General features: G+C 41.4%; 2 protein-coding genes across 2 annotated transcripts; one reads left to right on the forward strand and one right to left on the reverse strand.

The window, feature by feature from the left end:
- The first annotated feature begins 1,218 nt into the window (after window positions 1-1,218).
- On the forward strand, window positions 1,219-5,882 carry glrx (glutaredoxin (thioltransferase)). The gene is made up of 3 exons (XM_023427947.2): window positions 1,219-1,503; window positions 2,143-2,274; window positions 5,398-5,882. The coding sequence occupies exons 1-2, from the start codon at window positions 1,297-1,299 to the stop codon at window positions 2,254-2,256; spliced, it is 321 nt and encodes a 106-aa protein (XP_023283715.1). The 5' UTR covers window positions 1,219-1,296; the 3' UTR covers window positions 2,257-2,274; window positions 5,398-5,882.
- Window positions 3,211-26,626, reverse strand: rhobtb3 (Rho related BTB domain containing 3). Its single transcript, XM_023427944.2, has 13 exons — window positions 26,169-26,626; window positions 25,590-25,821; window positions 24,473-24,665; window positions 21,688-21,845; window positions 21,174-21,282; window positions 18,012-18,207; window positions 17,662-17,858; window positions 12,304-12,413; window positions 10,860-10,965; window positions 9,895-10,068; window positions 6,695-6,861; window positions 6,417-6,513; window positions 3,211-5,537 (listed from the first exon to the last, which is right to left on the reverse strand). Coding segments are annotated over exons 1-13 (1,860 nt in total). The 5' UTR covers window positions 26,171-26,626; the 3' UTR covers window positions 3,211-5,418.
- Window positions 26,627-27,737: the final 1,111 nt, after the last annotated feature.

Below are 27,737 nucleotides of genomic sequence, written 5' to 3' on the forward strand. Positions count from 1 at the left end.
GACACCTGCATGTGGAATATACCTCCAGGTTCTCTGTAGTTTACCTTTGTGGCTGAGTAAAACTGGTGAGACTGGTTTAAATTGGGGACTGGAAGGTGTAACAGACTTTCATACCGTATCTGTGTATCATGTGATCGTGCTGCTGCTTTTCTTCGATGCCCTCTGTGAGAAGTGAAATGAACAGTGAACTGCGGCTGAAGACGATTGTTGAGGAGGTTTGTGTGGAAGTCGTAGTTACAATAAATGTGCCAGTTACTCTACGACAGATGAATATATGAAGAATAATTTGAAAAACATGCACAATTTAATAATTAAAGCTCCATATTTTTTTGTTTCATGTGAACAATTGCTAGTAGTACCGATCCCACAGAAAATCAACTTTACCCTAACTTTTTGCACTTCTCTGACCCCATACATAAAACTGTTACGGCATCTGTTTGCAGTAATCAAGCTTACAGCTCATTGTATGATATGACTGATGTGAAGTGTATATAGGCGCCACCTCTTCTAAACCATTGATCTTGCGTTGACCTCGATCCTTGTGCTCCTAAACCTACGGAGCTGGTAAAAATCAGGAAGGAGGCAGTCACCCTCCATGCTGGCTCCACCAGCCAGGACATCTGGAGCTAGTTCAACTACCTGTACACTCCTCTTCATCAACCAGGAGATCTGCTCCCTTAACTGCTCCACCACAATCTTCCCGTCAAAGCAACTTGCTTGAGATGGTTCTGGTCTCGTCAGGGGGAACTTATGAGATACTATCCCAAAAAGCAACAAAAATAATGGAAACACACAGGTAGTGGGATGCTTATTATTCACAAATTGCAGGAAAGGGATTTCTTGTAGGATGTCGAATGTCTGATCAAGAACCTGATCTTTTTCTTTACATTACTAACTGGGCAAAGCGGACGCCTGCCTCGTGGCACCAGACCAATGGGGGCCCAAAGATCTACAACTTCACTGCATGTCAACTGGTTTTGGTCATTTGATATTTAGAAAACTGTGGGTCCAACAGCACGTTTGTCCACGGGGCTCGTTTACAGGTTAAAACTGCCATGCCCTGTATTCTGAACATTAGAGGCATTACTCCCTCACTTTCAGTATTAAATACTGAAAAAACCCACGCGCTTCGGTGCATGCGCAACAGTATGTAGTATCCCTTTAAGAAGGAAAGGCCCTGACCTACGTCATCCTCATAAACATAATTGACAAAGGGGCAGAGCGAACATCTTTCTTCTCTCCTGTTGATGCCACTTTTCCGTCCTATTCCCGCAGCACTTTACCGACCGACCGAAAATGGCGCAGGAGTTTGTGCAGGCGAAGATCAAAGGAGACAAAGTGGTGCTGTTCATTAAGCCCACGTGCTCGTACTGCATTATGGCCAAAGAAGTTTTGGCCAAATATAAGTTCAAACCCGGACATCTGGAGTGTATTGATATAAGTGGACGCAGCGACATGGACAGCATGCAGGACTACTTCATGGAACTTACCGGAGCCCGCACGGTAAACAGCCGCTCGCTCGGGCCTTAGTAAACAACGGAGGAGTCTCACTTTGAGGAGAGGCGTTTACATGTGTGTAATCAACTTCCTTGTTGACTTCAACCGCAGTGCAGTGGCATCAACAGGCCAAAAATAAACCTTTTGCCACGTCAAAATAAAACAGCTTTGCAGTGATAGCCATAGTAACTATGTTGACAACGTTTGAAGCTGTAAAATTTCTGATTAATTTGCTGGTTTTTATTTATTTGCTTGGACTACAGTTGCTTTTGAAATCCATAAATGAGGATTTCAACCAAAGCACATGAGAAGGGGTGGCTGATATGAATGAAATCCTCTATTGAGGTAGATGGAATAGACCTGTGAATTAGCTCCCTGACAAATACACATCTCATTTGTGCAAAAATCATATGAAAAGCCTTTAACGGCCATGAGTTGTGCTTATTAATTTGCAGCGTTGTCCATACTGGTCTGATACACCCAGAGATGTTTAAGGGATAGTTACAATGGTATGGACAAGATGGACTGGTACACAAATGTACATTGTCTCATCATATTGTCTAACCCTGTGTATGACATTTAAAATCAGTAACTGCATGTTAACCTTCTGCATCCCTGTTTTTCTTGTATTCATTTGAAATGTAGGTCCCACGGGTGTTCATCGGTGAGGAGTGCATTGGAGGCGGCAGTGATGTGGCGGCACTGGATAAGAGTGGTAAACTGAAGGACATGCTGCGGTCCATTGGAGCCCTGCAGTAACCTGGTCCACACCTCCAGGTACAGGACACTGCACAGACTCTTCTTTTACCTCCATATATACACACACTCATATAATATGAAAGACCGAGGGTCTGGCTGTGAAGAGAATAAGAAATGTGTAGCATTGGTAATAGGAGGCAAGAAAAGGAGGTAGGTGTTTCCCCTCAGAAGACCCAAAGCAAGTCATTAAGTGCATGATTTAGTAACAGAAAGCTCTCATTAGAGTAGGAATAAATAAACGAAAGGGAATAAGATGCCCAAGGTGGTGCTCAAAGAGATAACAATGAATTGTTCTGTGGTAGAGGCAGGAGTAAAATCTGCTCTGGGCCCACACTGCATCACATCCTGATGGAAATGTACAGATGGTCGACAGATTAAGGAAACGCCTGAATAAAAGGGCGGAGAAACATAAGGAGAGCAGATGCTTCCGCACAGGGTGAGTCGTGGGTGTGACTTCACCCCCTGCAAACATAACAAGGTCCTCTTTGATTAATATAACCGTGACTACATACATAAACATTCATGTTGTTGTTGTTGTTGGTGTTGTCAGATGCAACAGTACAGTCGGTCCCCGGCACCTTAAGGACGACAGGCCATGACTGCTCGGGGTCCAACTTGTAGTCTGTCATGTCTGTTGACCAAGTCACAGTAAGGATTGACGACTCTAATCTGACACAGTGTGAAAGACAAACATGTTGTGAAGTCCGATCCTGGACTTAGACTGCATTCTCCACCACCGCCATCAAGCCATCTAATGAGGGAATAATATGTTTTGGAAGAATGGTGTTAGGAGACCTGGAGAGCCAATGCCAGTTGTAGAAGCTTAAGGTGGCTGTCAGCCATCTTACGGTCAAACAGGTTGATTTTAATTGCAATCAAAATGCACGCAGACACCTGCACACCTGACTGTGACTGTACGGCAACATACAAACACAACAGAGTACAGACATTCACTGAGTCTGTGATACGTTCATTCTAAAACATGTCTTTATTTAAAGTCAGACGCCATGTTATCTACATCTGTACAGCACAGGCCCCGTGGAGCCACGCGAGTGTCTCGAGTGGATGCCGTACTGGGGCACACTTTGATTCACAGTCCAGTGTTTCAGCTGCTATTTAATGAGTCATCTTCCTTTTGTAAGAGTAGATTGGCGTTTATTTATTGTTTGTTTTTTTTCGAACTAGACACACACTGTAAATGTTGTTTGTCGTCATTATAGTTAAACACACACCAACTGGTTAGATAACAACTTGACAGTGATTGTGGTCTGTACTATATACACAGCCTGCTGCTACAGCACTGCAAGAACTGGATACAAACACAGCTACATGCAGTTTGTGGATCATTAATGAATTATATTGATCCACTGTATCAAAAATAGCCACAAATGTCACCTTTGATCTTATTTGCTTTCATTTTGCTGAGGGATTGTCGGACAAGTTGTTCTGGCTTCTGTCCCCCAGTTTTGTCAAATCAATAATTTCTTAATCCTTTTAAAGTAAATACCAGTGAAACATTGGACTGTAAAATAGTATGGCCCAGTTGTCTTTGCTCCAAATGTTTAAAAAAAAAAAAAAAAATCATAAATGTCCATATACAGTATAGTTTACAAAAATAATTGCAGCACCAATAAATCATAATCTCATTATGATTAAAAACAACCTTTCAAAAAAAAAAGATAAAATAAATATTGTGTATTCACCCAGAGGCATTGTGGTTTTAGTGTACCAACTTATGTTCATGATATGATTGTTTTTCCTAAATCTTTATATCCCGTCTGTACACGTAAATGCTACAAAAGGCCTTTGCTTTTTTTGTGTGACAGAGACAGACCCTTAGTATTTGTTATTGCACATGTATAAGGAGTAATTTCAACAGTATTTCACATTAACCTGCAAAGGAAATGATGTAAAAGTCCAGCTTTAAATGAAGTTTAAAAATACATTGATTATTGTTCTGGATTTGGTGTATAGAGCACTTGATTGATTTTGATACAGGCTTTGTGTAGTTTAATTTCAGAATTTAATTTTCAAGTAATTTCTTAATGAAAAGTGAAATGGCCTCATTTGACACAGACTACAGTCATAATGTATTCCACCTCACATGGTAATAAAATCAGTCTGGCTCTGAGACACTCATTGATGTTGCATTAAAGATCTGAAAGAATCTAATAGAAGAATTGTAATTATATTGGTCCTGCTCGTATGCTAAACTGAGGGTCTGTTAGATTACAGATGAAAAGGAACATGACTGTGTTACCAGCAGCATTACCAGTTGCTTTCCACTCTGCTCTCAGTGTTAATGTAGGTCACCGCTCAGATGAAATGCTCACTGGGCCACTGAGAAGTTGAAGGCTCAAGAGTTATTTCAGCTTAAGAAATGCTGCATGTAGACGTGTTCACTTTTTTTTTTTTTTTCTCCACAATCCCCGATACAACGGGACACAGATGCATCATGGGTCACCATGGGTCATCATGAGTTTAATTTAAGATGGAGCAGTCCCATGTCCAGCGTACATAAGAGACACAGACATCCCCGGGTGTCGAGTAGAGAAGAAAACACTTCACAGCACAGTTTTCTCCTTCTTATTCAACCTGAAGTCACATTACCCGTTACTGTAGTGTGAACCAGGCCGCAACATGGTCCTGGTCTGTTGTCTAACAGATGTGTGGTCATTTGATATATCTGTACTTGTAATGGAGCCATTCTGTGTTAATGTTGATCTTCAAAATCCATCAGCCTCAGCCAATAGAAATATAATCTTTTACAGAGCCTCTGGCCAGTGGCCAGACAGTCATTTTAAATTCATATTGGGTTTAAAGGATCAGTCATTTTGTGTTGCCCATGATGGAATAGTCTTTATGCAGAGGACACGCACACATTCCTTCAGGGGAAGAGAGGAGTGTCGCAGTGGTGTATGTCACTGCCTGACATACTGTACATACAGCGCTGTCCCAGTGGTTGAGGAGTCTTATACTGTTCTCCTCTGCAGCGGTATCCTCCAGAGTCAGTCCTTCATCCAACAGCACAAACAGAAAAAAACTGTTTCCTCTCTTTCCACTGTTGATGATGCACAGCCTCACTCTTTGTCATTATTTTCTCATTTGATTCCCCTCCCCTCTCTCCCCTGTTTTCCACAGGCTTGTGGCTTCCAGGTGGGGTCACATGACTATGCAGCGGGACTTGCGTAGTTTGCGTCGCCGCTGCTGGTACTCGCTAAGCTCCTGCAGGTATCCTCTGGATGGCCATCGTAGCCGCTCCACCTGCTCACGCTCATCCTCTGGAACACACATAAACACAAAGACACAACCATAACCTACTGCAAACACAGCTATGGGATGTTTTCCTGATAAAACCATTACAGCAAGATTTACTATACTTGGCGCATACTCACAGATAACACATACAGTAATAACTTCTTGGATTGTTGCCATGAATGGATGAAATATGTGGTAAGATTTTGTTTACACCGACAAGCAACAGAAGACCAACGGTGATCGATCATGTGCTGTCCCCTCATACTGGCCTTTGACTTTGCTTGTGCCCTTCAGTACCCGTCCATTGACCTTAAATAAGTCTTATGTGTATGACTAATAATGACAATAAAAATTGCTACTGCTACTAACCAGAGCCATGATGCTATTAATCTTTGTAATTAGCCTGTCTTTATCTGCTTTTATGTGGTCAGTTAAATCAAAAGACTATAATAACTGAGAGGCAAACAGAAGTGTTTTATGTAACTCAAGCATAAACTTATAGTATTAAACTTAAATACTATAAGGAGACATTATTCACAGTCTAACATAAATACTGCCATATTGTGCTGTATGGCAGAAAAGCATAAAATACAGAGGTTTTCACAGGTGTCTGTAGCCATGTTTGATTCTCAAACTTGCACCTCATGTATTTTGTAGTGTTTGTCCCATTTGACAAAAAGAAATGAGAAGCCTGGCATTCATTTAAGTGAGACAGATGCAGCCCACCCTACACATACTGTGTTAAAAAAGCCTGGAAGCACTCTGACTTTTTTAAATTAATTCTGATACTGCGCAAAAAATTTGGAAATGAGCTGTTTAATTTTGCATTTTAATTTGCTTGATCATCACTTACAAGGCTTATTTAAAATCGTCAGATTTTAAAGAAAAAATATTGCACTGACCCGAGAGCTCCAGGAAGTCAGGTTTGTGACTGAAGATCAGGTAGTTGTTGGCGATGAAGTGGAGGAGCCAGACGTACAGCTGCTCTGCATTGTGGCACTGAGAATCGATTGAAACGGAGAGACTGTTATTCTTTTAATAATTAATGCTTTTCAAATCATTTCCATTTAGTTGGCTGTAGGAGATGTTATATCATACTGAGGTAGGAATCCGTTCTACACAGACAAACTATCTGACGGTTCTGCTTCTGTTCTCAAATCATATGCAAAGTTGCACTGACCTTTGCTCTGCGGAGTAGTCGGACCACGCTGATACCTGTTGATGCCAGCTCTCTACTGGGCATGCTCTGAAGGTAAGCACACACACAGACCTCACACAGGTGCTGCAGACGTTTCACCTGGTACATCTCAGCACAGACCAGCACGGCCATGGCCTGCAGCACACTGGCTGGACACACAAACACACACAACACTGTCTGATATACTACATACACTTACATCATTGCAACATTATACAGATTACATTTAATTCCTGATGTGTACAACAGCTGGGTACATTTTTAAGCATGAGGCCTCCAGAGGAAAGCAGAGGTTTAAAAACTTCCCTTTAAGATTAAAAATCAAACTGGAACAGAGCCACAGCTCTAAACAACCATATAAAAATAAAAGTATTTAATGTGTCTTTCACACAGAATTAGAAGATGCTGAATTACAAAGTCATCAGTTCTATCAGTTAAAGAAACTTGTAGCAGAATTTTAAAGGCTTTTAAAAAGACCAAAACAGAGCTTAAAGGAGAGTGACTTGACTTGTATCCATCAAGTGGCAAGAAACATGATTCCAAATTAATGATGATATTGCGTAACAATAAATATATGTAATTATTTGTTAACACATTTGCCATAGTTATATGTAACTATATAATGTGATAATATGTCAATGATAAGTTTACAGCTTATTCTTTTGCTCCCTGTGGAGCAGGGAGCCACAAAAATCAAATAATGTATTTATGCCATTTTATTTCTCACATAGTGTCTTAAAGTCACATTACAGTCAGTGCAGTCTACAGTACCTCCTTTGTGCACCATCAACGTTTGTTGAATGTCCAACAGATTTCACGGAAATCTCTCAAAAGAACAACATGATTTCTGTGCTTACAACAAACATCATAACAAGGACTAAATCTCAGCTGTGTGTTTTTCAATAGACCTCACTAGTCAAATCACATTAAATAAAACAAATTAGTAAATTCCCCATTGCTGTTTTCACACTGTCAAATAACATCCTTAAATACACACATGCAACAAATGTCAAACGAGTACTGTCAATCCTATTATGTAATGTCAAAATGTCAAATCAAATTACTCCTGGTTTAATCTGATTCCTGTCATTTATGTGAGTCAAACTCTGCATGCGGCTCTGACAGGCTGGTGCACTGTCAGCTTAGCAGCAATCATATACAGGGTTTCTTCTATTTGACTGCACAAACCACCCAAAAAACATAAATGAGCATGAAGAATGTATACTACTACCATATGTATGGTTATTATTTATATGAATGAAAGACTAATCGCGCTTCTCCTTTGATTTCACACCCTTTGTTTTTGATGCTACTGGTGGAGTTACCTTGCTTTGACCTTGAGTGCTGAGCTGTTGCATAACAGTGCAGCGACTGCAGCCTCTGGAGCTGTTTCATGCCTTTAATTTCCTGCTCCCATGACTCAACCTGAAGCTGTATCTCTGGAAACAGCTTGTTTACCCTCCCTGTACCTAAGCAGCAACTGAGGGATTGCTTGTTAAAGTTTTTCATCAAAACATCCCATGCCACAGAAAAAGGGGATCGTCAGCTCCTGAGAGCTGCTTATTCAGAACTGATTATTCTGAAGCTTTAAGCTGTCAATGCAGCAGCTTCATTATGTAACTATACTGGAAAGAAACATGACAGTGAATGTAATTCTGTAACTAAAAGTTAAAAGCTTTTTAATAGCTATTAATGGAGGTATATAACACATATTCTTTTGTGCTTTCTGAATTTGTAAATTATCTGCAGTTGTAAGGCTTAATCCAAAGGGACTGCAGTTGTGATATCACCACTGTTGTCATGTAAGCACGCACACACTCACACACACACACACACACACACACACACACCTTCAAAAGCCCCTTTAGACAATACTGCAAAGGCTTGTCATTCAAGGCTGCATTAGGTAAACTTTTACCACTAGGAGGCAGGAAACTCGAAAATAAACATAGCAAGAAGACTTGACTTGATATATCAGCTTATCCACTCATTTTGGCCAACATGTTAGCAAATAATTGCCCGCACACAAGAGCAGATACACAGCAAATCGTATTGTAGCCCCTCTAGCCATCTGAACAATACTAACTAATATTTTAGATTTAATTTGGTACACAAACCTCTCAATATATGTCTTTCTAAATGTTCTTCTTTTACTTTGGCCATACCCTACGATCGGTGTGTGTAAGCCTGACTGAGAACAGTCTATAGTTTTGAGTGAATTGGTTTGAATATTTGTTTTGTCAAACTTAACATATGAGCTGAGGGTTGGCCGAAAGCTTCGCAGAGCTGCAGGCTGACTGTTGATTTTCAGTGGGATCAACAGTATCAGCTAAGCATTCAAATTACAGGGAGTCACTTGCTCAATAAAATTTAAGGTTATAGAGGCTCCTCATATAATTGTCTGAATGTAATGTTGTGTCGCTCGTTGCCACCACCAAAGAGATTTATCAGCACTAATTACTTCGAAAATGCAGCGCACAATGTGTCAGAGAGTGACAGAGGAAAACAACAACACGTCTGGGGCCTTCATTTGGCACCATTAAAAGCAGATGAAGCAGTGATGCCACGGGTTGATTTTGTCATCACTAAATCTAATTTAATTTTAAGCTCAGTGCTGTTCTCCACACGCCTCCTGAGACTGACACTGGCAGCATGTCGCAGTCACACAGATGGTTGATGGGACGTGTCATCTGCGCTTTGTTTAGTAGCAAGGCCTATAGGAAAACACTACTGTACCACTCTCAAGTGTTTTCTGATTCGGGTATTCTAAAATTACATCAAAGGTCCATTGTACTTCCATGAACAGGTGTCATTTTGTTGGTCAGATCCATGGCATATAAAGTGACTTTCATCTCAACTGAGCTTCTATCTCTAGCTTTTCCGCTTATTTAACTAAGGAAACTATTTTTATTTACAGGAACAGCCTGAGGGTATAGTTATAGGCGGGTGAATGAATAACACACTGAGTGCAATCAATCTCACCATAATACAAAATCTGCTACAGGGTTTAATTAGTCCACAAGATAAAGAGGACCGGGGGCTGTCTATTACTATATTTAGGACCTTCTGTTGGAGATGTGTTTGCAGTCATAGCAGCCATTTAGTCATTGATCTTATTGTACACAGCAGTGGCCACAGTGGTGTAGTTGTGTACATGTCTTTGTTGTGTGCAGTAAACTCACCAGGACAGCAGGAGTCAGTGTAGAGGTACTCAAGGAAAGACAGGAAGGTATCTGAGGAGACTCCGTGGATGGGCACCACTCGGCTCCGGGCCTCTGCATACTTTCCGCTGAACATTGCCGCCATGACGTCACAGCGTGCCACCAGCACCGCCCGGTGGGCTGGCAATACGCTGCCTAGAACACACACATGTAAATTTAACATCTAGGTTTATAATGTCTTAGCAGTGTCTGGAAAAGTCCCAAAGAAGTGTACTGCCAGAGACTATAAACAGTTCATAATTAATATATTGATTCTTGAATGGTAACAGAATGTACCTTTGGCTTTGACTTTAATCAAACACTCCTAATATCACTAATTTGTCTCTTTGGAATGATCACAGAAGAATAGAGACCAAATCTAATTCAAGTGATGATCTCTCATAATGGGCCATTAAATAACACGAAACAAATGACATGTAAATCGCGGACACGAGTCCTGTTATAATCGCTGTCATTAATCACCATGAACAGCCAGTGACAGCTCTCACCACACTCCATCAGAAAGTCAAGATTGAAAAAAAACAGATCAGAAATGCACTAAATATTCTTTTAGAAATTTCCTCTGTGACCTCCAAGAGTTGAGCTCGCGGCCCCGGAGGTGCAAAGACGAGAAAAGCTCACTGCACTTTTTATGAGATATATATTGATTAGGAAAGCCTTCTGGCCATTATTTCTATATTTCGCAGTTTGATCGTTTAATAGAAGTGCAGCTCATGGAAAAGCTTTTGGTGAGATGAAACATGATAGGAACGGAAGGGAGCCCGTCGCTCGGACCATTTTATCTTATTTCGTCTCCAAATGGATGACCAGGCCCGGGACCGAGATCATAATTCAATCAGGGCTAATAAAAAGTCACTTGTCTCTGCTGTGTGACAGTGCATGCATTTGTAAGTGTGTGTGCCTCTAACAGATCAGCATGAACCCACCTTGCACCATGAAGATGACATCTGAGTAAAGGGGAGAATTGAAGAGGTTGACAAGAGTCTGGGGGCCGAGCTGAGCTGCCCGCGCACTCGGGGTATCCCTGGGGCCCTGCACACACACACACACACACACACACACACACACACACACACACACAGAAATTGAGGAGAGGAAGCCAAAAGAAACAGACAGGGAGTTAACATTCCTCTGCAGGATGTCAGGTACCAGTTACCAGCACACTTGCAATTCTGTACATCTATACCACCTCCCCTGTGGAATACAAATGGCCTCTCTGCCAGTCTTGCTTAGCGCTACCCAAACATACTTGAATTGCAATGCCAAGAACGACATGATGGAACTGGCTAACACTGAGAACAGACTAAGAACCTGACAGTCAGCCCAACAGTGTATTTATTAACATATTACTTCTCATTTTTTGCCATGTAAAGGGTGCATAGTACAATATATGTGAATACAGATGACAGCACTGTACAGCAGGTGAAGTCAGTAGTTGAAGAAAGGCTGTCAGTGTGTCTTTTTAGAGTGTATGTGCACATGTGGTTTTGTTAAGTCCACAAATGAGTGTCGTCAAAGCATCCCATTAACATGTGACCTTTCTCAGTCAAGTGAAGCACACAAAGAACTCCATATTCTCAGAGTTCAGCAAACAGTAGAGACAGCAACAGAATCAAGCTGCTATGTATTTGTAAAACAACAGAAAGCTCATGAAAAGTAAATTTCACAGAGTGAGATGTCCTGGAGGTGTTTATAGAGGATGAGATCAAATCATGACAGGACATTAGGGTGTCTCATCACGTTAAAGTGGCCTTAACGTGTCTTGGTGCACCGCCTCAGGTAGAAGACCTAGTTCTATCCAGATGGGTTGGTCCACCATACTTGGTGCCAAAGGCTTGTCAGACGCAGCCATGTCATATCTCCTGATGTCTCTCTAAGTGTTCAAGTCTGCTGCCTATTACACAGAGCCAGCTTATGTTTTATGACAAGACATTTCAGATGTGACGCTGAACTTCTTAACATAATGTTGGATTTCATGGCAGATGTGACTGTGAACTCCTTAAAGATCGTGAGTTGTGATTTTGCTCCTTTGAGAGCATCTCTTGTTTATTTTGTGCTAATTCCCAGTGTCTGAGAGGTGATTATGGGCACTAATTATGTAAATAATGCTAATTATAGACACATTATTACTGTGCTCTTTCTAAACAAGGTCTTGTTAATTAAGGTTCTGTTAGACTTCAACCATAAAAACATGTGTTTATATCTTCAAAGAACGAGTTTGACATATTACAGATATTTAACCTCTTTTGTTGGAGAGGGCTGTTATAGCATACACAACATAAGATTTCCCAATCTCAAACAAGGTTTTATATGAAATTTGTGTGTATTAAAGGAAGAGAGGAGAGGTGATTTCAAAATTTAAGACCTCACCCTTTCTCTCCCGATGAGCGATCGTATGCGCTCCATAAGCTGAGCAACAGCCAGAGAGTTCTTCAGCTTCTCTTCCAGGGCCTCCTGGAGGTGCTCCCACTCCCATGCTCCTACAAAACATCCATAAACAAACTGACTGTATGGACCCACAATAGTACAGTTTGCAGAAACACAGAGGCAAACTCTATTCTCGTTGGCATCTTGCTCTGACCACCTACGCACCTTACACCGAATACTCAGGGCCTGTTTTTGACTAAGCTGGCTTGTTCTAAAATTTGTCTACTTATATAATGCATTGTGGTTATGGATGGGACACCCGGTCCAGATTCTTTTGATAAGAAACAGTGACCAAAAGGCAAAACAAACAAGTTACCTTCATGAATCTGTTTTTTTTTTCTAATTTGATTTTACTTTAATTTGATTTTTATTTTTTCCAGTTGGTTGCTGGCTACTAAAATAACTAATTTTAAACAAACAGTGTAAAGACATGTAAAGTTTTCATCCTATTTTCACAATTCACATGCACAATATGTGTAATTAAATAGAAATAAAGTCTACTTGTTAGTTGTTTCTCATCCAGTCACATTACAGTATAGACCAATTTTTCTGGCTAAAGCTGAAAAAGTTAACTACTGTATTTTAAACAAGAGTCTACACCCATGCTATAGCAGCTCTTTTAGGCTGTGCTAGACACAGCAGTGCTTTGAGATAAGTGTCAACGTCAGCAGGCTAACATGCTCACAATGATAATGCTAATATGTTGTTCAGTAGCAGGTTTTGTATACCACGTTCGCCATTTTAGTTTAGTGTGTTAGCATGCTAATAATATTTGATAATTAGCACTAAACACAGAGTGCAACTAAGGTTGATGGGAATGTCATTAGTTTTACAGATTTTTGGTCAAAAACCAAAGTATTGCCCAAAATGAAATTTTGACCTTATGATGCATAAAGTAAAAAAGGTAAGGAAGCACTGAAGTTATTACAACTCCAACCGTTGTTAAGACATTTCACTAAAAACCACAAATATGAGCCTCACGTGGCATTAGAGGTCAGGGGATTACTAAGGTCAGTAGGACTCAAGGCAATCCATCCAATGGTTGGAGTTGGAGTTGGATTCTGGGCCAAACTGGTCAAATGACCAATTGACAGACAGACATCGCTGTCCCTAAAACCATACGGCTAGCATGGCTTTAAATTATTGATATACAGTAAACAAACAGGGAAATAGAAATCTGGGTTGTGCTATATGCTGACTTAATGTCATCAAAAAGGATGTGAAGTATAAAGACTCCATGACTAGCTGAAGTAAGCTAAACTTGTGAAGCTATTTAAACACAGACATGATAAAGCAAACTTTCATTTGAAAACATCTGCGCTGCATTTCAGTGGCATACTCCTTTCTAAAGCCTGCACAGCCCGGCAGCCTGATTGGGGTGACGCACTCTGTCTCACTGGGACATAAACAGACTGTCGAGGGAAGAAGGGAGCTGGACTGGACAGGATTTAGCTCATCATTAGTTCATAATGACGGTATTTCGGGTGATAGAGGGATTACCTCGACACACTGTCCAGGATAATGACACTGCACAGTGCAGACACCTCATAGGCAGGTGAGAGATTAGCTCAGGAGCTGCGGTGCTGACATGATGCAGCCAGACACTAAAAAACAGCACTGGATGGGCTGGTGGATGTTTTCATAGGTGCAATGGAAGGAAAACAAATAGCACAAAATATCTATGCAAAAAGCTGCCTCTACATAATATCACAAATATAGTCAGTTTCCATGTTGAACTGTTTCCTCTCACCCATTTACACAAACACACAGACAAACTCAAACACTTAGCACAGATTAACACTCATTCCCCAAAGGTTTTCCTTAATCTCATCCATAACTGCTACATTCCTGACTCTAAATCTCACCTAATTTAAACCAAACCCCAACAAAGACAGAAACCAGTGACGTTTGTGCTAAATGCAACTGAAGGAAACTAAATTACAACCAATTTCCCCCACTGAGACATGTCCCAAAAAACAACTAGTGTGTGGTCGACAATGTGACCCCAAATAAGGCCTCAATGACCATACACACACAATGATTCATCAGTGTCATATACATGTAATACTTGTGCTAAACGTGCAAACACACACACACACAATGGCAACCCAGTGACAAATTCAATAATTCAGTAGGATTCTACAAAAGGAGACAGAGTCTCACAGTGTTAACATCACACAAGCACAAGTCACGGCCTCTGCGACTGTCCACACACAAACTCCAGTGACAAAAACCCCAAGCATGAAATAACAGCACCAGTGTGACGCTGTCTTTAGAGAGACATGATATTGTTATGGAAATTTCTTCTGCTGAGTCAATAAAATAAGCTACAATCAACAAATGAGTTGAACTGAATTGCGAGCAGAAGATATTTGTCCTGTCTCTAGCAAAGCAAAGTACGGCATGTTGTGGATTTACTGCAAATGAACAAACATTGGCAGAATGTGCTCCCAATGTTTCATGTCTGATTAGCCAATTAAAAAAGAACACTAATACAGAAACGCACACACACTTGATATGAGGTCAGCTGCTATTATCATACAACCAGACCCCCCATGTTGAAGGTTAACGTTAGTCATTTTTCACACAAGACTTAATGCTGTCTCCCTGCAGTGCTTTATGGAAACGTGACATTCGTATTCTCCTCAGCACATGCTATTCCCTCCAAACCACACACACACATTAACAGTATGCTCTAGTGCCCAGCTCTCCCACCACCCAAACACTCTCTCACCATCAAATTATCACACAGAAATGCAGAAAATCAGCACCTTACACTCCACCCCCTCACACCTTCACGTCCCACCACCTCGGTTTTTTTTCCTTCTTTTTTTTTTCTGTTTTACCCTTCTCAGAATTTTCTACTCCTCACTTTCCCATCTTCCTTTTCGCATACTCAAAAAAAATCCACACAAGGACTTACATGCATGCATGAAAATACATGCTGTTCTCTCCATCTTTCAACTGCTTCTTTTCTTATTCTTATTCATACAGTTACTCACACAGACTCAGTCTAACCCTATAATCTTCTTCCCTTCTCCGCTCAGCCTTCACAAGCACACATACACAAAACACACTCAGCGAATATGTCTGCGTGTCTGCCTCTAGTGTTTGTGTGTGTGTGTGTGTGTGTGTGTGTGTGTGTGTGTGTGTGTGTGTGTGTGTGTGTGCACGCGCAGACGTGTGTTCAGTCAGACCATCAGTGCTGCTCACATACGTGCTAAAAGGCAGCCATGAATCAGATGTTAGCACAGCTTTTTGCCATAAGGAATCCTGCACAACATGCAGCCTGCTGGCATGCACTGGCCCTGTGATCCAACATGCAGCAAGCACAGCACTGCAGACTATAAGCCGCAGACGAGAAGATTTTCATTACAGCACCAAAGTCACAGAGAATATCACATGCCTGTTTATCTAGGCTTCATACACGACTGGGGAACATTTTGGATACAAGCCCCACAGTATACAATGTCTGCAAATGTTCTGACTGTACAGTTTATGCCTGCATAATCCTTGTTAAGCGAGGTTAATATATAGTATTATTAATTTTACATGACAGTTTCATCACAGAATTCATCACTTGTTGATGTAAATATGAGGCTGCTATAACAGGCTACAGAGCCAGATTTCTATCAACTAATCCCAATAGCCGTCAAACTGATGGAAGTTCAATTTCTGCAGAGACGTCACTCAGTGCACTGATGTCCATAATGTTTAATAGAACTAAGCTGGCTGGAGATAAAGGAAACATGAGTGCTCCGAGGCATCCAAGTACAAATGTGGGATAAGAAAGCAGTGTGGGATCACACTATTACACGATGAATGATCAGATCCTAGATTAAAATACTACAGTTGCTTACGATCAGGCACTTTCAATCTGACTGATTTCTGTTCCTCAGCGTAATGGAATATTGGACAAGACCCAGTAGCAGGCAAACTGCCTTCTGCTGCCAGGGGACATTAATCATCACATCTAAATTATTGGAAAAAGAGTAACTGAATGTAAAACTGGAATGGAGTTCCCATGCTGTGGATGTCATTCTGGCTCTATTTAAACTTATTTAAAATGTCCATGTGAAACACCAGCATTTAGCAACACACAAATAATCAACACTAAACGCCTGCAAATATTCAAATATCTCTGATTCATACATCACAAATAGCAAATAGTAGTATTGGTTAATACACTGAGCACTGTCTAGTGTTTAGTATCAGGAAACTGATTTTCTTTTTTTTTTGTTGAGCCACCCTTGCTGATTCCAGATTTCTCTGGATGAAATGCATGTTGGCTGCTGTTTTGGAGATGCTTTCGTAATCTGATCCCCACTTTCTATTTGGCACTTCCTATGCAACTGATCCTGATGCCAGGATGTCATTTTAGGCAACTTCACTCTGGAGGAACCACAGGGTTTGAATCAGTGGGGATGGGATGCTCGTCTGTCCTGTCGTTATGATTTAGGTTAGTGCAACTTTTAATGCAGAAATAATTTAATGACACTCACTTAAACAACTGGAGACACCATATTTTCCCCTTCTTATTTTTTTACAGAGTTGACACATTGGTTTAGATCAACAGCAAATAAATCTGTAACAATTTTGAAAATCATGTAATTGTTCAAGTCACTTTTAGCCATGTTAGCGGCGTGGCTCTATGGCCGAGACTGAAATGTCTCAACAGTCATGAAATTTTGTATTAAGCCAACTGATAACTGACATCGGACCTGACTTTTCACCTTCAGGTCAAAATTTAAATTTGTCCAAAACTAATGACATTCCCATCAGTCTCAGCTGTAGTTGTGTGTAATGTTGAGTAGAAAATTTTGTTAAACTAAGATGGTGGACATAATAAAAATTATACTTGCTAAACATCAACATATTTACATTGACAGTCTGAGCATGTTAGCATGCCGGCGTTGACAATTAACTCAAAGCACAGCTGTTCCTAAGTACAGTCGTCTATGATAGTAAATTGAATATCTTTGGGTTTTGGATTGTTGTATTTGAGGGATTGTGTGACATTTATCACTGCTTCCAAACATATTTTAATTAACTAATTAAGTGAGAAAATAATCAGCATATGAAAGGTTCATACTTGTGTAGGCCTAACGTTTCATAATGCAAACTGTCAGGGAAAGTTCTACATAGTGCTAGCATCTCACAAGTAGAACAGTGGGTGTTAAAAAGATTAAATGGAAATTATTTATTTATTTGAAATATTCTGCAAAAGACACCACAGCAGATTTAAGATGTTGGTTTTCTCAGCTGTATCTGGGTGTGCTGTGTTTGACTGGTGGTTTTTACCTCTGTAAATAAACATGAGAGTCTCCCACAAGCACATACACAGAAGCGGGTCCTTCACCACCAGACGGGAGAGTCGTCCTGTCAGGTGCCCCTCTGATCGTGGCAGGTCATCAATAATGCCCCCATCCCAGGTGGACAGCAACGAATGGGGGCCTGCGTCCCGCTCTCTGCAAACACACCGTGACTGTGGACGTTCCCTGTCCAACCAGAGATGAAATTCAGCACAAAGTGCTTCACAGTTACACTAAGGAGGAGTTTACGGGAAGGGTTTAGCTCCTGAGGGCTACAGGCTCAGGTGGTGAAATAGCTTATTAAGCTCCAACTCGTGAATGTGCTAATATCTTTCCTACCTGGTCTTGGGCCCCAGGAGCAGCTGTCTGAAGTACGGGCTGACCGCACACAGCACGGCCGCATGCGCCCACCCCAGTTCTTTCCCAGAATCCCCGGCATAGAAAGCCACATCGGCGAACTGCACACCACGCTCCAACAACCACTGCATGTCTTGGGAGAAGCTGGACTCCTCCACACGGATGGGGGGAAGACGAGCTGAATGGTGGGAGGAAGAGTTAGCACAGAGGGTGAAAAAGAGAGAGGGAAAGATAGGGAGGATGAGTTCAGTTAATGAACACTTACTGCTGAAATTCAGCTTGTTCCCTAAAGGAAAATCCATCAAATTTGGTATATACAGAGCAGGTGTGTTTTGATTTACACTTGCAGTGTGTACTCATATTACCTTAATCTACCTTGTCTACTTCTACTAGTCATTTCCCCTTTTTTGGCAATGAGTTTTGAAAACTCAGAGAGAAACGGGGTGTATATGGGTATGTGGAGAGAGTGAATTTGAAAGCAATAGTGTAGTGAGACCTTTTAGTCAAGAGGAAAGAGCAGAGAGTGGCCAATGTCATGTTGTGCCCTGCCCTGTTACTCAAGTTAGAAAAAAACGCTTCCAGATATGTTTGTCTTTGCACTAATGACAGACCTGCAAAGATGCAAGCTGACACTACTGCACTGGATTCTGGTCTACTTTAGAAAAAGAGAAATCTAATGTCTTTGTGTTCTACAGAGGATTTGTCCTCTCAAGGAACTGACACCAAACAGTGACATTTAGCGGTTATCTTTTAGATTATTTTGTTGATAAAAATACACCAGCAAGCAACAAAATTATCCCAGAATCCAAAGGAAGTCCAAAAGCTTGTTTTAAATAAGGTTAATGTTTAAAGATGTAGAAAAACCCTGAATAGACAACCGTTACAGAGAAATGATTTGCAGAGAAATGAGTGTAACCATGAAAACAGTGAACACAATAAAAATACTGTGGTGAAAAAACTACAAATGAGAAAACCTGTGGTTGGGGGACAAATCATTGTCCTATTATATTCATATTCATGCTTAATATTGGCTCTGCTGTGGACCTCATCTCCTTTTTCATGGCCTCTCAGATTTGGCTGTGAAAATAGTTGTGTTCCTGAATCAGTGCTCATCATATTTAATGCAACCCACACCGTAAGTAGACGTAAGCAGTGTTGGACAGGAACCAACAGTTTTTTGGCACGCCATGAAACTGTCAGTCACTGCATCAGGTTTAAACACACAGAGCAGCAATATGGTCAGATCAATATTTAACACTAGTTTGACAGTGTTATTTGTGTTAAATATTCCCAGCTGTTTTATTTCTAAAAATGTAAACTGTACATGGAAAAATGTCACACTGAAATGTCTGTAGTAGTAGTAGTAGTTGTAAAGACAGGAGACAGGAGTGTAGCTATGAATTCAGCATCCCTTATAGAAGCAGTGGACACCATCCTTCAAAATAAAGGCTGCTGGGTCTGTCTGTGGTGTGGGGGTTGTGATTCAAGCCAAATTCATTTTTTAATGATATCATTTGAAATTCAAGACACAGAGAGCTTTCAGTTTGTGGCAACATCCGGCAGTTAGGAAAGGCAGTCAGCTGCAGATTTAATCAGACCGTCCTTTAGCCAATTAGGAGAAAGAGTGCCACCGTATAAAAAGGTCAAACATTAAAACAAAGGAGAAGCAGCATCAGTCTGGTCTGCCACACAGCACTCCAGCTTGGCTTGCTTTGTTTTCTTTAAGCCTTGTTACGTTAATCAATTTTACTGGGTCTCAGCTGGAAGCTGCGTATGTATGTTTGTGGCTCTGTCAGTTCTCGCCTCTTTTGATCATTACAAGCATGGTCATTTATTTCTCCTCATAATTAGCCTTTTGTGTTAGCGGACACTGACTGGCTTAAAGGCAGTTTGAGTGAGTCTGCAATAGATCTGCAAGTGTCTCGCTGTTGCTGCTGACAAACTAAAACCTTTTGATTTTTGTGTGGCTTTTTTTGAGCCTTAATTAAAATTTAATCTGAAATCCTGAACTTCAAGTAAAAGAATTAAGACTAAATTAGATCTTAAATAATTAGTCGATAATTAATTATTTTGCAAAATGCCAATCTCTGGTTCCAGCCTGTCTAATAGCAAAGAATTGAGAATTTGTCAGTTTTCTTTCACTTACAATTAACTGAGTGTCCTTGGGTATTGAACTGTTCATCAGTCAGGCGAAACAACATGCAGATGTTACCAGCCCATCACAATTTCCTTAATATTAATTGTTTAGACGTTAAAACAATTGACTGATTAACTGATAATGAAAATAATTGTTAGTTTCAGACCTAAATTTCCAAAACTGAGGGACAAACATTCAGTGTCAGTCATTCAAAACTGAACTGATTTAATCAGCCATTCACAGTTCCTCTGTAGCGTCTGTGTGTACTTAGACTTGCATGGCTTTATCTTTGACACAGACATATGCTACTGGCAGGATCAAGCAGGTAGCCCTCGGACACAGAATGATGCAGACACCTGCCCAAACCGTGGTGCAGAATTTAGACCACATAATAAAAAAGAACTGAATTAGGTCTGGATCTGGCTCGATAAGTGATTTTTTAGTGCCCAGGTCAGATACGTAAACTGATTAAGAAAATTTAGTTAAGGATAAGGTTAATGAGTAATCCTCTCCTATCCCACAAAAACAATCACTATGGTGATTGTGCTCTAGGCACTAAACACTCAGTTGTTGCTGCATCTGGTGTTGAAAAGAGCTAAAATTGATTCAAACATCAGTGGATAAAAGTAGTCTACCTTGCTCTTTGTCTCCCGTCTTATTTCCAGTTTGGAACAGAGAATATTGATCTGGATAAAACCTTTGTGCTCAGCTCTTTTTATGGCTCTGTGAGCTCGAGAAGAAACAATCCCGTCAGTCTGAATGTTCTCTATGCACCATAAAAAAGCCAATTTAGCAACGATAATAATTTAATGAAATCAAAACTTAAACAACGTAATAGAAACAATAATTATCATTAATAACATTTAAATAATTGATTTAAATTCTTCTGAAAAACTTGCTTGATTAACCTGCCTGTCTATAGAACACAATAGGACAAAAATAGAATAAATGCCGTTCAAAACAGCATTAGCAATGTTAGTATTTAGATACCATAATACTCCACTGACCTGGTTGTTCTAAGTGTGGGGGACGAAGCTCATTCACTTTATTCCCTCGCCTCTTCTCTGGCCTCTCTTTGGCTTTGTGTTTCAGACACTGAATCATGAAGTACTCCAGCTGAACAATACAGAAATACACACATTAGTTCAAACACAGGGTACAAAAATAGAGCTGTTACATCATCAATTCTTTGCTTTGGAAACAACTTCTTCAGAAGACCATTGTGGCTACTTGTCCTTGTCTCCTCTACTCAAAGACCAGATCTGAAAATGTTGATGGAGTTGAACAGACAGGAGGAGCTGCTGCTGTCACTGCTGCTCGTTTTGTTGAAAACATGTGTGGAAAATTGTTTTTGTTCTGAAAATAAGAATGCTCAAAAACTCACTCAGCATCACTGACCATATACGTCTGTGCTTATTCAACCGCACAGTTAAAAAGTGTATGAGGTGACTGATGTGACTCCACTGTTGTCGTTAAATTCCTATTTAGATCCTGTGATTCCGGTGTGGCGTCATCACGTACCACGCTGCCAAAGTAGCGTCCAACAAAGACGTGGTTGAGAGAAGGCAGTTCCAGGTAGGTGGCCCCCAGGTCCCGGGACAGCTGCAGACCTTCACTGTGAGGCACACAGCTGCTCCAGTCAGACGCACACAATGGACACGTACAGGGAGGGCCCTCATCTGAAGACAGAGAGAAGTGAATTTAACTGTAAGATGAAATCATTCAAACTGTTCACACAACTGAATCTAAAAAAGACTTAATATGAGAAGTCATGAGTCATTGATAGGAGATTTTAGCTTTTTAGGATGTATGAACCTGGTATAATTTGATCAGCTGATGCAGGAAATGCTTGTCCCATGTTAGACTATGATATAAAATCCATGAATCCATTTGTTAAATATAGAAGACTAAAACAAGAAATGAACTGCCATATAAGCCCAAAAGCAAATTTTAAAGATATGAGTGGTCTGCCACTTTTGTTGTATGTAATTCCTGATTTTTGGTGATGTTACACTGAAGCATTTTGTTGTTAAATGTCTGTCTTTATTTGTAAAGTCTTTTCTGTTCTAGTTGTATTTATCTGACAGCTGCCACAGACACAAAGAGAATTTCCAACAAGAGAACAAACCAAACTAACTAACTAACTGAGCACAACAGTTTAAATCCTAATGTTAGCGACCATACCAGACATGGATCAAAACATAGTCAGACACAAATTGTACACACTGCAGTGATAACCACAGACAAAACACCACAAGTATTATATTTTATATGAACATAAACACACCATTACTTAGGTGGTTGTGATCTGCATGATCAAGAGTCAACCTACAGACTGGACCAATCAGGGCAGTGAAAAATTATTAAAACCAAAATTAATTGAAAAAAAAAAAAAAAAAAAATCTGAAATATATCAGTAAAATATGTAAAAAAAAGAACATGTTGAATCTACTGAATAATAAAGATTCAGATCCAAAAGCCAATACACATACATTTTTTTCAAATGTTTTAGTGCTTCTTGATAGTTCCTTCTGGACTGGACAAAAAAGTGCAAAAAACTAACACTAAAACTACAAGTGACTTTGTGCGTTGATCAGAACATGAAACGCAACATTTCGTAAACCAAATTAAAACAGAAAAACATATTTTGCAAAAACAGAATATACAAACCAGATGCCACAGCCATATGTGGTTTTATGGTGCAGACCTGCCCTACTTCCTAACTTCTCTAGCCGTGTCAGAGTGGACATCCAATAATTAATATATTGTTATTTCCTGTTCTCTTGTGTTTGCCTATATTGGTTCCTGAGATGATGATGTTGCTGTGGTACTTTCAAGCCATCGTTTTTTTTCCAATAAGTTTTGAGAAAAAACGAAGAATTCCTATACAATAACATGAGAATAAGATCTCCTAAATGTGTAAAATCTGCAGTGGCACGTACACTAGGACCAGCCATACTGTGGCACGTGTGCTCAGGGACAAAAGCAACAGAATCAGACAGAAAATTAGGGGGATTAGCTTGAAGAAGAAAAAAAGACTACAGAGAGACAACACACAGGAGGAGAGAGCCAGAAAGAACGGGGGGATGAGCAGGACATACAGCTAAGTGCTGAGGCATTTGATAAATCATACTGCTAATAACCTACAGGCATGACACAGAGAGAGAGAGCGAGACTGAGTGTGTGTGTGAGAGGCAGAAGGAAAAGAAGAGTGTGTATGAGCGTCTGACAGGCGGTGACTTGGCATATCAGTGGTATGTTTGTGTGCGTGAGGGTGCGTGTGTGTGTGCCCTTGGATAAATCTGTCTGTGCTCCTGCGTTCAGCGCTGGTTTAATGGGTGCGTTAATGCACGTACGGCAGCGCTCTCTCTGCCACAGCTGTGCCTAAGGTGGTCTAAAGTCGAGCGGCAGGAAGTGCTCAGAGCTCAGCCGTCATTCTCTGCAGTCATGAGGGGATAGCATGAAAATACGCACGGCAGCCACAAACAAAAACACAAACAAAGGCTCCGGTCTACAGCTACCCGCTCCCTCCCACTCCATCTATCTCTCCCAGCAAAGAGTTGACTTGCACTGTGATCATTCTGCAGTAAAGCTCTGACAGGATCTCAAAGTGTGTTGAGCAGATAAGCTAAAAATACAGTCTAGTGCGTTTGATGGGCTTGTTTACAGAGTCTGGATTTGACAAGGGTCAGTGTGTTTGCAAAAACGCATGCAAACTCACTAAAGTGTAGATATATATGTATGTTAAAGCCTAATGTGTTAAGCTGCCTACAGTGAGGCTAGACCCAGGTGACTGCTGTTTTGGTGCAGTTTTGAGCCACGGCAGTGCACATTCAAATGCTCTGTGAGCTGATCTGCTTGCAAGGCTTCTAATGGGCAAAAAATATAAATTGAATGTCCTGCTATGGTGTGTTTCCTGCAGCGAAGCATGTGTGCCGACAGCCTGAAGAGAGCCAAGAGGATATTTAATCATGAGCATCCTCCTCATTGCTCGGAGGACGCAGTAAAGGACACGAGGCAGAGGCAGTGATCTCACTGGCTTGACGAGAAAAACATGATATTGTCCCAAAAATCAAAATCAACAACTGATGCAACTGTAAATTAACCTTAAGACACCAGGATATCAAGTTCAATTGCTGAAAGATGAAGACATTTTCTATTTGCTTCCTCTCAAACTCAAACATTGTTCATGAACAAAATGACAAAGAGGAGGAGTTAGAGGAGTGATCAGTTGTCAGGGCGCTGTTTGCAGAACTAAACTCACTTTGGCTCTGAAAAAAGAAACACAGAACAAAAGAATCCTCACCATTCAGCCGTGCTCCAACAGCAACTAGGATGACAGGTACACCCCAATGCCTCAGGAGCGGGCGGAGTCTCGGGGCGTAGCCGTTCCTGACCTGCTGGAAGGCCAGCTTGTCAGTGACTGAATATTTAATGACCAGGATGTCTGCCTGCTCAAGAACTTTCCGCACACTGGCCCAGTCACTGTCCAACAAGTCCTGGAAAGAGAAGAAAGGAACAACAAATATAAATAGTAACATGTCAGAAGACGACAGACATGAGAAATGCAATAAACTGAATTGTGTGCATAGCCAATCTGTACCATGAAACTCACCTCATCTAACCCTAACGCTTTCCCTCTGGGTCTCCCTATGTATAAATACCTCAGTCTTGCTCTTGGGACTTTACCCCCAAGGACCTGCGTGAGGGTAGCGGATCTAAACCAACCTGATTCAACTCATTAGGCAGAAAAAAAACACTTCAGAAAGCTTTGAGCAATTTGAATAAAGAGACATAGAATTAGACTGACAGACTTTCCCCAGCACCAGCCCTGACAGGGTTAGAGAGCCCCATAATAGGAAGCATACAATGCTGCTACAAAATCACAACAGTGCTTTCATTTCAAATTCATATGCTATTAAGAACAAAAGTTCTTTCATCAGTTTTTTTTTTTTTTTTTTGCAGTGCATGTTAAAATAGCGTCCTCCTAAGAATAGAGCCATTTTTATAAACCCTGCAATCAGCGCTGGAAGGCAAGTGGCCTTGGAATTTTAAATGTTTTACATCTTCTGAGAAACAGAAGCAAAATGAAAAGTAAACAGCATATCAGTTAAGTGATGTACACCCTTTCACAATGGACAAAATTACACCACTTTCTTATGGCTTGTTTTGCCATATTGGCCTGCCTTCCTCTGCAAATCTGCAAGTCTGATTTGGTATGACACAAGCAGGAAGGTGTAGGGGTAAGAGCCAAAGCAACACCAAAATTACTTTTAAGGGTCCCCTTTAATATGTATATTAGGGATGGACACATGAATGAGCAAATATGTCAAAGCAAAGATTGATAGGTTACTGTACCAACCCATGCAGCTCTCTGCTTTTCTCATTCTGTCCTGCAAACAAACACACCACCAGTCTCTTACCCAGCTGGGACAGTCCCGAACCACAACAGTGACATCTCCAAACACACGTGAGGTGTACTCCATGAAGGCCGGGTTGTGCAGGCTACTCTCCAGGTCGCAGGGTCCCACCAACGCTCCGTGACCCAGGTAACTCCACAGCAGGCCTCCCTGCAGCTGCCCCTGGCCCATGATCTCCTCCCCGGGCCCGACTCCACCGGGGCACTCGCTGCCCAGAGCCACGATGTGGATGGACCTGCAAGCCAGACAACTCGAGGTTGAGAGTGAAAGGAGGCATCACACAGGGAGATGCTGATCCACGATGGAAAGAAGGCACCTCTCCTGGCTCTGGTCCTTATTATTCATGGGTATCACGGAGACGGTGCATCACTGTTATGTCACTGAAAATGACTGAGAAGAAGCTTGCCAAGGCCTTTCTTACACCTGAGTGGGTATTATGGTTCAATAAATCAGACACTTTGAGCAATTATCTCGGTATTGCTTTGATATTTATGAAGCATTGACAAAAATAAAGCATGCACCCATACCAGGGACCCCTTCTTCCTACATCCCTTAATGAGTTGCAGCTTCAGTGAAACTTACATTGTGGTAACCGCGGTTTTGTTCCGCTGCTCTACGCTATGGAGCCCGTTTCCCTCACGGTGCGTTTCCTCGCCAGCCTGCAGTCAGACTCGGCTTTTCCGCAATGAGCCGCGGCTCCACTCCGTCGTTAATCCCTCTCATCAGTGGCTAGCCCCCCGGGAGCCCGGCTGCTCGGGAGTTTCGCAGTCACTCGCATTTCGTTATTCATTCATAAAAGCGGAGCCCAATACCGTCCCGAACCGACCGCAGAGGCGCACCGGACAGCCCAGGCGGCGGAGCAGCACCTTGTGTAAACAGCAGCGCCCATGGGCAGCAAATGCGCTAACAGACAAACAAGTTGTTAGTCGGTAGGAAACGCAATTAACGACGAGGAGAGGGCAGCCTCGCGCCTCGCTGTCCAGACCGTATGAATGACGTCGGTGGATAAAACAAAGTCTCACTGGCAAAGAGCTGGACAGAGAGAGAGAGAGAGAGAGAGAGAGAGAGAGAGCAACGGGCTGAACCGAGAGTGGTCGCGCCTGACTCAGCAACACGCACGCGGGCATACACACGTAGAGGCAGTAGCCTATGCTCGTGCCAATGCACACAAAACACTCTCACTAGGACCATGCTGTCGACCGTGCTGGACATGACAGTGTTGTCCTGCTCACCCAAACATACTTTAATACGTTATTGTGAGCGCAACACTCATGTGTGCCATTAACTTCCAGTCTCTTGTCCGTGAATCTCAAAGACAGGGACTAAATTCCGACACATGAATAAACACAGCAAGAACTGCCAAGTGGCATAACTGTGGGGGGAGGTGTAAATGATAGGCTACAGCTTGAAAATATACAGTATTTTAACTGGCTTTGTTTGTGTTTTGTTGAGGGAATCTGTCAATGATAAAAGGTGATAATGAGGTCTGTAGTTTCCTCTTGGACAAACTACACTCCTATTATTCCAGGCTTTTTGAGAGGAAGAATAGCCTGAGCCTTAAAGCCTCTTGTGTCATTCACAGCCTCAATGAATAATGCATAAACTTAAAACCAATAGAGTGTTTAGGCCCTGGGTCTGAATGCCCTGCAACACTTGAAATCCATGCTGCTTACATGCAGTGCAGACTGGAATAAGACACTAGCTGTGCTGAGCAGTTTCCCCAGACAGCTTGCTCTTTATCTTGACAAAGAGCCCTCTACTTGACCTCCTGCAAATGACCACCTGCACATAATAGTTTCTGCCTTGTATCAAGATTCTCAATTTGACTACATAATCATATTTCAATATTTAATGTGTAGTAACTCAGCCTCCTTGTTGCATGTAACCCAGGGCCCTGTGCATGTCTTGATTGTATTAAAAGCGTCACATAGGCCAAGGCCCTCAGAGGGTGTTGTGAGTTGTGAGACCAACATCATTCATGCCCTGAGGAGCATCATTCACCAGCCCTTGTGTGCTCAACCCATGGCATTTTCAGCTCTGGTGCCAGGTCACTGTTTTACCCTGCACTGTGGGTACAGAAACAGAGAAATAATTTGAATCTGACAGGCTGTCTTGGCCATTTACATCAAATGGTTAAGAAATTATATAAAT

The sequence above is a fragment of the Seriola lalandi genome, unplaced genomic scaffold (genome assembly GCF_002814215.2).
Source record: "Seriola lalandi dorsalis isolate HSWRI2012SDOR001 ecotype SW California unplaced genomic scaffold, Sedor1 jcf7180002054864, whole genome shotgun sequence".
NCBI classification, from domain to species: domain Eukaryota; kingdom Metazoa; phylum Chordata; class Actinopteri; order Carangiformes; family Carangidae; genus Seriola; species Seriola lalandi.

Bases quoted from the DNA above. Each gene is read 5' to 3' on its own strand.
- glrx (XM_023427947.2), top strand. From the start codon at position 1,297: ATGGCGCAGGAGTTTGTGCAGGCGAAGATCAAAGGAGACAAAGTGGTG. The intron at 1,504-2,142 runs GTAAACAGCCGC...TTTGAAATGTAG, and splicing joins AACTTACCGGAGCCCGCACG to GTCCCACGGGTGTTCATCGG.
- rhobtb3 (XM_023427944.2), bottom strand. The intron at 6,862-9,894 runs GTGAGTTTACTG...TTGTGTGTCCAG, and splicing joins CACTGACTCCTGCTGTCCTG to CCAGTGTGCTGCAGGCCATG. The intron at 5,538-6,416 runs GTCAGTGCAATA...TGTGTGTTCCAG, and splicing joins TGACTTCCTGGAGCTCTCGG to AGGATGAGCGTGAGCAGGTG.